At 36.0% G+C, this 13,638-nt stretch overlaps 1 protein-coding gene across 5 annotated transcripts in view; it reads right to left on the minus strand.

Moving 5' to 3' along the window:
* Positions 1-5,729: 5,729 nt before the first annotated feature.
* Positions 5,730-13,638, minus strand: part of LOC135674760 (uncharacterized) — a 28,138-nt gene continuing 20,229 nt past the window's right edge. For 4 of the 5 annotated variants that reach the window (XM_065184902.1, XM_065184901.1, XM_065184899.1 and 1 more), the window contains 7 exons: positions 12,928-13,147; positions 10,457-10,587; positions 9,895-10,041; positions 9,575-9,703; positions 8,390-8,488; positions 6,861-6,899; positions 5,730-6,401 (listed from right to left, as the gene is read on the minus strand). In XM_065184902.1, coding sequence (XP_065040974.1) covers positions 6,264-6,401; positions 6,861-6,899; positions 8,390-8,488; positions 9,575-9,703; positions 9,895-10,041; positions 10,457-10,587; positions 12,928-13,147 — 903 coding nt within the window. In that variant the 3' untranslated portion in view covers positions 5,730-6,263. Of the gene's footprint in view, positions 6,402-6,860; positions 6,900-8,389; positions 8,489-9,574; positions 9,704-9,894; positions 10,042-10,456; positions 10,588-12,927; positions 13,148-13,638 lie in introns of those variants that run through there. The other variant, XR_010513701.1, reaches the window with a different exon arrangement.

Below are 13,638 nucleotides of genomic sequence, written 5' to 3' on the forward strand. Positions count from 1 at the left end.
TATGTATATCTTTCACTCGTCAGTCGTCCAATAATTTCGGGTGACGATCCTCATTTGGATCCAGATGCTTAACGGACTTCAATGGGACCCGGAACCCGCCTGAACCATTCATTGCCGGTGTCTTCCTCCGTGCTGCTGCGAGTTGTGTGCTTGTTCGACTTGGTACGCTCGCCGCTCCACGACGCCAGCTGCCACATCACTGGTGAGGTGGTGTGGAGAAAGGCGTGACGCAACGGATCAGCACGTGCCGCTTCTCTATATTAAGCAGTCTCCTCGCACTCTCCACTCCCCGCGCGGCGTCTCGTCGTCGCGAAGCCCGGTAAAGAGTAGAACGAGTGAAGCGGGAACAAGAATAGAAAGCGCTCCGAATTCTTCCCTCCTCCCTTCGCTTCCTTGGGCGACTCTGATCAGATCGAGTCTTGCTCTCGATCTATCGGTTCCGAATCGGAGGCGCCGACCCGCGATTCTCGCTAGCTAGGTCTTGATCTTCCTTGGCCGGACCCGGTGAGTTGGATCTATCGCGATTCCCGATCCGCTTTTCTTCTATCGACCTAGAGATCCGTGTTTCGATCAGTTACATCTGTACCATAGTCTTGATCCTTTCGTTTCTCGATCTTGTAATTTTGTTCCATTCCGATACGATCTTGGGACGGGGTTCGGTTTGCGAGAAGAATTTTACGTGGTTTTAGTCGCTTTGATCTGAAATGGTGTCTAGACTTGTATTGACGAGCAATTGATGACGGCTCTGCGATTCAAGATTCAAGAAAGAGAGGGTTTCGTGGAGGGCTAAATGTAGAAGAGGGTGAAAGACAGGAAAGCGGTTCGAGATTTCAGACCATGCAACCCAGTGATATTTTAGCCTTCGAACTGGCCTCATCGGCATTTGTTACAATGTTCTTTTCATCGGTGGGTGTTAGGCTCCTTATTTCATCGACGTGTGTATATCAATTAGTTAGTTAGGTGACTTATCCTTATGATAAACACATTCTTGAAGATCTTTGAACGTGCTCGAACAGAATTCAATGTGGTCTTAAACAATTTGATCTGAAATGGCTTTTAGACTTCTATTGACACGCAATTAATGACAAATCTGCGATTCAAGATTCAAGTGAAAGAGGGTTCCGTGGAGGGTGGGTTAAATGCAAGAGAGGAGGAAAGAGGGGAACGCGGTTCAAGATACGAATTTATGGTCTATATACCCTGCTTATCCGGACCATGCAACCCAGTGAATTGTGTCATTGAACCGTCGTGATTGGTGCATGTTATCATTTCTTTTGTGGGTGAGGCATTAGGTTTCTTATTTCATCATCGTGTGTATATCAATGAGTTTGTCTGGTGACCTTTCGTTCTAGTAAACACATTCTTGCATATCTTTATCGGTATTTTATAATAATAATTCCTTTAAGAGTTTTGCAAGGCATTTTAAGGCTTGCTTTTAAGTTGATTTTACATTAAGTTTATGTAAAACTTGTTGGTCAAGATTGAGTTGTCCGTTATGTCCGAGGGATGTGCACTAAAATCCATTCTGTGATAGTGTGTTGTTTTATCTTGTTAATTTCTATTATTAAGTAAAATTACTTTGTCCACACATATAAACTAATTCTCTCTTGTCTGCTGGATATGATATGACACTCAAGTCTAACACAGAGGAAACTAAAGGCCTTTTGTCAATAGACTAGTGATGCCTGCATCAGTGTTTAGATTACTTTCTGTACTTTAGCTCCTTTAAGGAACTTTCATGTGGGTATCCGAGTAGAGAGTGTTCGGTGTACATACATCAAGAATAATGGATATTCAAGGAATCATAGATGATGACTCAGTAGCAGACAATAACAATTGATGGATTAAACTCTAATTGGTAATCTTAGAGATTCAAACTTTTTTGACAATTTAATAATGCTACTAGAGTGGTTGGATCATGCTATTCACTAAATTCACTGCTAAAATTTTTCTTTCTTATGCATTCACATGCATAATGCCTGCACTACTTTTTGCCATGTTCTTTTACATTTTATACACCTGACATTGTTTAAGCTGATGGTTTCTGACGTAGAGGCATGCATTTTGCAATGCACACTGTGGATCTTCTGAGAATAAATGCAATAAGGATTCCAAACAAGCAGAAAATATTGAACCTGCAAGCAATGCCAATAGGAAAAAAGCATTAGATGCAGCTGCTTGGATGTTTAATGTTGTGACATCTGTTGGAATTATTATGGTTAATAAGGCCCTAATGTCCACTCACAGATTCAACTTTGGTAAGCCCATAAGATATTTCTTTTTATATTTTTTCACTTAATATTTAGGTCATCATATCTAACCATAATTTTGCAGCTTGCTAGACAGCAAGCAAATATCAATAGAATTCCAAGTACAACTTTTGCTGAGGGAATGCTCCTTGGTGAGAAGTATGTCAGATATTATGTTCTCTCTTTGATATTTCTGTTAATGGTTATAACCTTAGATATTAGCAGATTAATAGTTATTGACATTTTGTATCTTTTAATATGTATGCAAATTTGCATTAGATTTTGACATGGTGTCCTATCGCCTAACTTTCGATTGGCAGGTGATCTGTTCATTGTTAGTTTAAGAATTCTTCTCATTGTTTATTGTGTTTCTGAGGGCATGGTTTTTATAATGTTATTTTTTGGTCATTTCTGTGGGTGCCTTTTGTTCATACAAGGTTAATATATGTTTCAGCAAAGTGTTTCTTTCTCTAATATTTGTTTAATAATGTTAAATAATAAATTCCTTCAGCAATTTATCTTCACGGTAAGTGTTTTGTTTTTACGCAAATGATATTCCAGCATTTTTTTCACTTAGTCCAATAAATGTGCACATTTTCAGTCTTTGTTTCATGTAGACCCACTGATTCAAGGTGCTTTTGTCTTCCAACTGCAACAAAATGGCTTTAACACCTTCCAAAAGGGTTATATCCGTCGATGAGTTGTGAAGAGTTTAACCATAGAGAATCTCTTAACGATCCCATCAAATAAGTGGGAGATTCGCTAAATCGTGAAAATTTACTCTGCCATAATGTGATGTGTTTCCAATGACAATAAAAAGTAACCCATCTAATAGTACTTAACATCCAGAAAAGTGCTAAATAAAATGTCCCAAGCAGAAATATCACAAGTATCACCATGCCCTGGGCTGTAGCAAGGAAAACTATAACTAAAATCCATTTATCTGGCATTAACTTGAAACCACGTGTATCTACAGCACCTTGTACATACACAATCATATGTACACATGGACATACATCACAGACATGGTAACTACCTGTTTAAGTGTACTTATTATTCTGAGCTATTGTTAACGATGGCCTTGATGAATGATATCTCAAATTTTTGCGTAAGCATGTTCTTGGAAGTGAGGGTGATGTCTAGAGAATGTCATCTAGGCCAAAGTCCACTTTCAGATTTAAAACTCTTCCTACTGTTTGGCCCCTGTTCCCTTATAGAAATTTGTTTCTTCAAGTAGAATAGTCTAAAGCCACTTCTAACCAAATCAAGAATTGCCTCATCATAACCAATAATTGTAAAATTCACAAACAAAATTGGTTCCATGTTGTAGGAATGATGATGTAATGATACATAAGGATCTGGCATCATAGGTGTTGCATGGACACAAACATGGAAATGGGATACGGATGTCTATTTGGATGTTTAACCTGGCAAGAGCAATAGGATTCAAGGATACATATACTGTATTTGATTATAAAACTTAAAATATGTAATATTGAACAATATAATTTCATCTTTATCTAAGATTCAACAACTCAACATATAATTTGATCTTTATCTAAGATTATGTTAATGTTTCATTAGTTATGTCTTTCAGGTTTATCTATGACATTCAAAAATTAAAATTTATTTATCACCATGGGCATATCTAAAAAACTAAAATTTATTTGCGACTATCTTAGTATGTTTTGCTGATTTAGAGCAACGGCAAAATTGAGTGACTATCTTGATATGATGCTCAGGTCTCACTTACCTTTGATACTAGAAGAAACAGTTAGGGCAATTGTCTTGCTTGTTTTGAGTGGATACAAGAGAAAAGAGAACTGAAATCAAGAAAGGGAGAGGGAGAGCAATACCTTCTGCTATTTTGACTTCTAAATCTTTTTTTGATTGTGCTGTCTATAACTGAAATCAAGAAAGGCAGAGGGAGAGCATTACCTTCTGCTGTATCGACTGCTAAATCTTTTTTTGATTGTGCTGTCTATTATAATTTTCTCTGTTAGTTGGCATCTTTTATGCTTCAACCCATTCTTGATAAGGCCCAAAAGTTACTTCTATTGTAGATGATTCATGTGCACTTTTGGTCTTTATGGTTGATTCATTGTGATTTTAAAAAGATTGTAATTGTTTTTCCTAAGTCATCAGGATCACCTTCTGCATTGCACAGTGTGTTTGGTGCCTAAATGATATCGAATGTTGCCTCTTGTCATGGAATAAAAATTCTTGACATAATGGGGTATAAATTTTGTTGATACTTTCAGGACAACTAATACTTAGCTTTGCATCAGAAGTTATAGGATGAGCTGTCTGCATTTGATTTTGATAGAGATTTCGTACTTGACACCATCCTTGAATGATATTTCGCTTTATTACTAGAAAAAATTTGTTTGTCCAAATGATTAGCATTGGATAAGTTATCTTGTATCTCTCAAGTCTGGCAGAACATCAGTTCAGATGACCACTCAAAATCTTCTGCTTGCTTAAATTTCCTGATGAAGCTTACTATGTGACCTGTTGTTGAAGCTTGCAGTCATTTATTTACTGCTGAAGACGTGGACCTTGTTCGATTGCATATAGTAAAAGACTATTTGGAGTAAAATCCATTACTCTAGGGGCACAAACAATGTTCAGCATAATGGTGGTGGTACTTGTAGGGATTGATGTGAGTGTGAATGCCAGAGGACTGATAGCTGGAGTAATCAGATACGTATCTGAACTTTGTCATTCTTGTAATATAAAACTTGTAAAGCTTTCTCATTTATACTTGCAGTTATTGTTTTCTGATTTTGTCTTGTATGGACATTAAATTTAATGTACACTTGAATGGATTTTCAAGGATTCAGCAGTTTGTTGTATGAATGAATTTGACCTTCATTATGTCTCAAATATCCCTATGCCATTGTTGTTGCTGATGAATTAGATGCCTGCAACGAAGATGACAATATGGCCAGTCACTTCATTCCTTTACTTTATAAATCTTCGAAGTTTCTTTTGGTCTTTCGCTGTGACAGTTTTTCAAGTGCCATCGGAACCAACTTTTGTCAGTTCATCTGCATCGGAAGGTTTACGGCAGTGTCCTTTCAAGTGCTTGGGCACGTGAAGACTATCCTTCAAAGACATCATGCAGTTGTAGTGCCTCATCAAAACCATCGACAAACCTCAGAAGCATGGCCCGATCTCAGAACCAGCATTGACGACAAGGTATAAGCTTCACTTCTCCTTTCTCTATCACACTTAGATTCTGTTCATCGTTATTACTAAGCAAATTAGAGACGGGATATTAAAGACAAAATTACAGATTATTCAGTTGAAAACAGTTGAAACAGTTGAAAAATTCTAAGCGTAATAACATAGAAACAGTTGATGATAAAAAAAAAATACTTGCTACCTAAATCAAAATACTTGAGGCCACCAACCGCATCTGAGCCAAAATGTATAATACTGTTGATACTGCTATTGACAAAGAATTCAGCAGAAAGGTGGGAAACGTGAAATACTACTAATATTAACTAAACCTTCTGCCCACCAAAAGCATTACAGACAAAGAATCATCCACGTTGGCAAAAAAAAAAAAAAAAAAAGTATTATACATGGTAAATCCATCCAATATGAAACCATTCACCCCTTCACTATTCTATCTAAACAAAAGAATTTTGATATTGGGACACAGATAATCACCTAAAACCACGATTACAACCTGCCATCCCATTCGTAGCAACATTGCTGTACAAACTTTGTTACCCACTTCTCATCATCCCCATGTGGATCACAACGTAGAAGCTCAGTGAGTGCGCTATTTCACAGACAAGCTTTCAAAACCAGTAAAAAAGAGTTTTCCTCCCTGGTGACATATCCGTGTATCTGGGCCCTGCAAAGAATTCTATGACTGCTAGCCACATCAACGCTATATTCTCATGGGCTTTCTTCCCTGCGGCAGAGAAGGGACACTAAATTTAACCTTGGAGCACCATCACGGCTAGAATTTCTTGAAATAACACTTCCGTGCAAAACCATCTACTTGACTCGGAACTCATGCCTAAATAATGTCAGATTTTGGGTGAATTTATCTCTATTCTTGGACTCCAAACTTCTTGTGACATCAGCCATCAGCTTATCAAAACATAGTGAGAGGCGTTCTACTTGATCTGAAGGCTGCAAGTAAACAAGAAACGCTTTATCTACATGCTGAATGATGAGACAACCACAGGTACTTAAACAATACATATAAATAAGAGACAAATTATCATCTGAACTGGCAGAAACTTCAGATGATGCAAATTATCTTAAAATGACATATGCAAAATCCGAAAATCATAGTTGAAAATCAAAAGAAGAGCCCCAAAATCATAGTTGAAAATCAAAAGAAGAGTCGAGTACCAAAAGGCATCAAGACGATACTAGCAGTGATATCTTAAGGACCAATTAATGTCCGATTGATACATGAGGGCAATTGAGGGTGAAGCCTAGGAACAACAGTAAGAGGTTGCTCCTTTCGGACATAGGCAATAAAGGTTTAAGTTACAGACACCACTTTATCTTCAAGGGCAAAGCTGTGCACATCCGTAATACATAAGACCAACAAATATAGATGAAGGTCAAGTAAATTCTCACCTGAGAAGCCAAAATCTGGACTTTCAAATCATTGAACACCTGCAGAGAAACAGAGAATCAGACAATGGCAATATTTGTTGGCTAAAGAAAACAACAGCTGAAGAACAAAAGACAATACTTGAATCATGTACTCCCGAATTACAAAAATAAAATACAAAAAACTAGCATGGAAAGGATGATGTCCTAAATGAGATATCTTTCAATATGAGAGAAAACGTGACATAGAGTGCATGTTCTGAATGAGTTGCACGTATTTTAGTTGCTTAAACAAAATTATTACATATTCCAATGAATATCTAAGTTGACCTATCCAGATGACCCAAAACCAGACCACTCCTGCGTTGAATAGTGCAAACTAAATGTCTCCTGTTTTTCCTTTTCATATTCTATCAGCACGTCAGTGTAGCAGCAGTCTGATGTGGGACCAGTACAAGGTCCAATACCATAATTATAAACAATGGTCATTACCATTCTTTCAATCTAAAACTCCAAAGGTCAATCCCTCTTCTGTTAATATCATTACTAGACTGAATGGGAATTTTGAAAAAGACAAATGGGCATTTTTGCATGCAAATACACATAAGTGTGAATATTTTACACACACACACATATATGGAACTACCATTAGAGGGACATGTATTAAACACAGACAATCATCAATTAGTAAAAATAATAAGGTGATTTGCCAAAATGATGGGAATATATTAAAGTTCCCCTACTAATCCTTGCGACTACTTAATCTGTATAAATAAAAGAGGATAAAGTGCTAGCAGGTGATGGTTCATGGCAACAAAGGTATTAATGAAAAATCTAGATCTACGAAGTGTTTTTCTTGCAATTTAAAATTTGTCGAGGGCAAGTGCACATAACATATTTGTCGCAGAGTTGTCCACAATGATCATATCATGGCAATGACATCATTATATAAAAGATGATAATTGTCTTTGCCACGCAGAAATCATCATTATTATTACCCTAACCCCTTGCACACCATCCACTTATCTTGCCTATCACCATCACCCTTTCCCATTATCTAAAATTGCTTTTCCCTATAATTACCAATACCTTCCCAGACTGTCTACACACAGTCTAACATGCCTCCTAATGTGACTGGTTCAAACCCAGCGTGGGCCTAAGCAAACAATCCAAGGCCTAACAAGACCTATCATCTCGAGGCAAGGACAAGTCTAGGATTTCCCTAAGCATAGAAAGGTGAGGCCTTCACATTACAAGGGATGGCATATTTATAGCCCTAGATTTGTCGACACATCCATACAATAGGTACTTTGCCAAGTACTACACTGTATCAGCACAATCCCAAGCCAGTATTGTATCATTGCATCGGTACCATACTGGTGAAGCACACAACAATCACAACCATGATTGACAATGACATTTATCATTTGTGCAATAGTTCACATGTCGATGGTTCACTTAAACATTTCTTCATTGTTGCTGCATGAACAAAATCTGTACAACGAAGTGTATTAAAAGAACATTTAAGTACATTGGATAAATTAACAGGTTACCTGCTCACTTATCAAAATTAAGCTCAGCATTGGTCTGCTAAGACTCCATTGATTGCCACAGTCTTCAAAAAGGACTATCTCAAACAGGGTCTTAAGTATCTGCAAAAAAAATAAATCATTGTACTAAAACATTTATGAAACTCGATAAAATGAACCAATAATATTTACTAAGAAAAATCAGAATTAGCTTGTTCATTATTCTATTTCTAACTACCAATAACAATGAGATTAACTGTACAAAATAGACACAAAATAGACACAATTGTTAGAAGAGTTTGAAAGGGAAAATTATTAACATGTGACAACAGGAAGATGATTAATGCGATATAAAGGACAATATGAAAAAAAGAACAGGTGTAATGCGATGTGTGATTATTTAATATCATAAAAAACATGGTATTGATGTATTAGAATCTTATATCTTCCAAATTCAAGAAAACATGACTACTTAATTTATTTAAGCAAAAAAAAAATCACATGTTCATATTATTCAACTGTAGTCATGCAGAAAAAGTTTGACAACAGATCCATGTTGGTGGTATACTATTACAGAAATAATTTTCATTTCTCCAGAAAAGATAATGGATGCATATCCAGTTTGAAAGAGGAATAACTTAGTTGGTGGAGATTTCCTTGGGATAAGTTATTTGCATTCACCCATTAGGGAATTTGGAAGCAAACTAGGTAATCTGCACAAAAGCAGAGGAAGTTCTAATTCCTAATCCATCAGGATTAATGGAATTAAAGCATATATCGAACAGAAAGATGATTAACATGTGACAACTGCACATGAATGAAACTGTGTTCTCTTATGTAACCAATTGTGTTCTTATTACTTTCTAATTTGTTCTTCTCTCCCTAACATCTATTTATCCTGGCCTGTTTCTTTTTCTCTTATCCAATGTATTACATTTTCATGATCTTAATGAAATATGATATATTAACCTATCTTAACAGGTTCATCACCAAATTGCTTGATGTTCTAAAATCTTCGTCATCCTTCTTTAGGTGCTATTATAACTGCTTTATAGAACCTTTAGGCTGCTGCTTGATTTAAATATTGAAAAAATAAATAAATTTCTCTTGTATTGATTACATAAGGTATTAAGATTGTCTGTCATATATCAAAAGCAAAACAGATTATAATAGCATATGGATAAGCATCAAGGAAGATAAATAACTCACCTCAGCAAATAGATTGGGACACTCAACTACATGCCGGGCAAGACTCATTGTAGCTGGCGATGGAGGCATTTCACCCACTGTTATATTGTTGAAATAAAAGGAGGCCAGATTATCAATAGCCGACGCACACTAGAAGAAAAGAATTAATTAAACAAATGTCAGCCAAAACCTTCAAAAGAGAAGAATTTTCTAACATAACATAATGCTGTAAGTACTTGCAAAAAGATGCACAAAATATAAGCACAATTTGAAGGTTTCTTTTGCAATCTAAATAAGCAAAAATCAAATAAGAGAATGCAAAGCAGATTCACATAATGTACCTGAGATGAGATACCAGCATCCAAACCTTTCAATCCAGATTCAAGCGATGCAATAATATGCATAAACGTGTTTGTATCAAGAGTCAAAATAAAAGAAATATGGTTGCCAAACAAAACCTCCATATATGCAAAATAAGCCTTTGTAAGCTGAAAAGAGAAACACAATAGTTAGGAACTCATACCACCATGTCCTCGACCTCAAAGAAAGCATGCCAATCAAGCCATACTGGTATAAGACCATGACAACTTTAGCTTGTGCCCACTGGCACAGGTCAAATAGCATGGCACTAATGTACTATGCCCAAAGGTCATCTGTGTCCTCTAAATTGAAAAGGTAACAGGAGAAGTAACAATTGTGTACTCTATGAAAGAATGCCTAGACGCAACTGCAGAGCAAAATATCATGGTGTTTTTTAACAGGATGTCATTTTTATATCAAAATCATGTAAATTTCAAGTATATAATATTTATTAATGAAAAAAATAATTTATAAACTAGAAAATACTCCAGGATAACTTCATAAAATCTGGTCCTAAAGTAAAGTCAAAATCATACACCTTACCTTCTGATATGCCAATATATCGGACAAAGAAATTGACAGAATCATCTTTAAAGAGATATCAAGAACATCTGCAAGTGCCCGATCACCATATAATTCAAACACCCCAAAATTGACATAATTGCCAGTCATTGCTGCCAAATAGCATTGGTGTAAGCAATACACATGCAACAAGCTCTCAAGAGAATATGCGACAACACAACTGAAATCTATGGTTATGTCAAAAAGAGACAACCCCATGCAGACAATAGCAGAAAAACATATGCACAGTGTTTATTGGTTGATTCCTGAGTCAGCTCTAAGTACACTAGTGGCAAATGTAAAGGATCAGAAGAATACCTACTGCAAACCCACACCAACAACCAAATAAAACAAATGAGAAGAATGGTGTGCACTCACACACCAGTTCCCTGATTGCACGACATGAAAAATTTAGATGAGGTGTACAAATTTTACACTAATGAATTATCCCATGCCTCCTAGATTATCCCATGATGGGACTACTAAAGCCACAATTGCATATCAAGGAGCAACCATAAGCCTCTCAGAGTATTTTATCAACTATATACTACTTGTGAACCTCGTCCGTCTTGCCCACTTCACTAAATAATAGTTCTTAATCTTTTAATTCTGGTAAAATCATGTGAGAAAATAAGTTGCAAAACATCCTGAACTAAAAACCTTCTTTTACATTTTGAATACATCACCAAACTCGAATACCGTATCACAAAAGTCCAAGGAAAAACAGGTATGTAAAAAAGCAGATATGAGGTTAAAATGCCAAAAAAAAAAAAATTATGCATTATGGCAATATCCAGAAATTCCAAGATTTTTTCCTAAAATGGGAACCCTAACAAGAGACTCGGTACTTTTCACAACATAATTGGGCCATATTTTATGTTGCTCTATATTGGTATTATATTTTATAAAGCCTGTCTATTAAAAAAAATGTAACATTAACATTGGACAATAAAAGTAAAAATTATTTAGTCTGATTCTTGAATTTTTGATGTTGCTAAATGTAATATTTGCTCAATAAATAGTCAAACAATACGTTTACTTGTAACTTCTGCCAGCCTTACTCATATTTGCCTTTGTTATCTTCGGTCTTCCCAATAATTTTCATCCTACTGCAATTAGGCACCACACACTTGCATTAATAGAGTTCTGTACCAATTTGGTAGCCTCTAATCACAAAGGTCGTTGTGGCACTTGAAACTGATGGGCATTTAAAACCACAGGTTCAATTGATTTATAATTCTTGATTTGTTATAATAAAGGTAATCAACTACAAGATTTTGTATGGTTGAATACTAGTTCCAACGACCAGTCAGATTCGTATGGTATATCATTCGATATCCTGACTTGTACCCATGTCATCGGAATTAAGAAGCATTAAATATAAACTGGTATCGAGTATCAACCTATATACTGATCGTTGCTCTGACAATTAAATACCAGCAGGTATGTGAAGGTCTGTTCAATGTTTAAGACCTAGATCAACTACTATTCAAATGTTCAGCTCAAGATACTGTTAGTGGCAGGCTCAACTTTGTGTGTTGAATACCATCCTTCTCAAATTCTTCAATGAAGAATATTAGGGTCTTATAAACTCTCAATAAAATTCCAAAAATCTTCATCAATGTAAACATATATTGTCCAGGATATTCCTCTGGAGTTTTAGGTAGAGCTGAATACACATGGTCTTCTACCTCCATTATATCCACATACTCGGTTCAACTACTACTTTCGCAGGATGGAAGGTAACCAAATTTTGAATGTCACCTCACAGTGCATAAACCCTCATGCAAGACTGATTTAGTACCATTGTCACAATCTGGATATCCTCCAAGCCAAATAAATCGCATCGAGTAAACTCTGCTGACGTTGTACTAAGTGCCAGAGTCAAGTCATTAACAGTAGGTAGGCAATCGATCCATATATCCAAAGGCCATTCCAAATTTCCTAATATGAGATAATAAATTACATGACTAATAATGATTTAATAAGGAATATCAATAGTCATCATACTGCTCTTACATATTGTTCATTATTTTCTTATAAATATAATATTACCTGACATGAAATCGATTTAATATTTACAGGAGGCAAAATGTGAATATGCAGCAATTATTTCCATGATTGGGATTTCAGTATGTCCATAAAATCTTGTTAGAGCATGTTGTTGCACTGAGGTGCCCCTTTTTGAATAGTATATTGCAAAAAAGAAGGTTTTATCATTAGTGTCCTAATTATAATCACAAACTTGACACCTGATTGCACAACCTTCCCAAGTAAATTTGTTGAGGTTAAAAAACTATTATGCATAATTATAAATGTAGATGATGTAGTCAAGATGAACATTAGTAAACAACATCAAAAAATTAATCAATGTGACACCGTGAAACATCTTGTAATGACGCATATAAAGTTGACACCATTGTTATCTATGAAGATATATATCATTGACTCACCCCTTGTGAGAATGGTTAGAGAGATCCAAATTCCTTTGTACTTGTTGGCATAGACGTCTGTGTTGATGGGATGGGATAAAATTCTTGACCCATAAGCAACAACTAACTTGCTGACTTCCCGGAACAAAAGAATCCCATTAGCTGATGATGAATCAAAAGTTAAACGTTGAGCTTTGTTTAAAACAAATTCCGCCATAAACTTTAGCAATGGTGTAGTGACCTGCAATAGTTTACTGTTATAATACGTACAATTATGAAGTGAAACATGTAAAAAAACATTTCATAGCAATGTCTCATGATATTGCTATATTGGTCCAACTCATTACTTTGGTTTCTCAACTTTATTGCCTAAGTCAAATTTCAAATTTCATAAGTCAACTCTATGTATAAACAATTTCATAGTTCTTATGCAAAATGTCCTAGTTGCATGAGCTTGAACAAGGTCTGTAAAAGTTCATCAGAATTTCACACAAAAGTACTTGCACAGAACCTTCTTTCATTTAGACTTCTGCTAAAGCAAATTCTACAAATAAGGCTTCAAAACATTATGATCACAAGCAAGGTTCGCAATACCGTACCGTACCGGAGTTTCGACCTGGACTCGGTACCGGTACGGTACAGTATACCGAGCGGTACACCCAGGTGTACCGCTCGGTATATTTAGGCGTGCCGAACACTGTAGCAGTGCTACAGTGTTGCTACAGTGTCAGA

Source organism: Musa acuminata, chromosome BXJ1-5, assembly GCF_036884655.1.
Source record: "Musa acuminata AAA Group cultivar baxijiao chromosome BXJ1-5, Cavendish_Baxijiao_AAA, whole genome shotgun sequence".
In the NCBI taxonomy this organism is placed as follows: domain Eukaryota; kingdom Viridiplantae; phylum Streptophyta; class Magnoliopsida; order Zingiberales; family Musaceae; genus Musa; species Musa acuminata.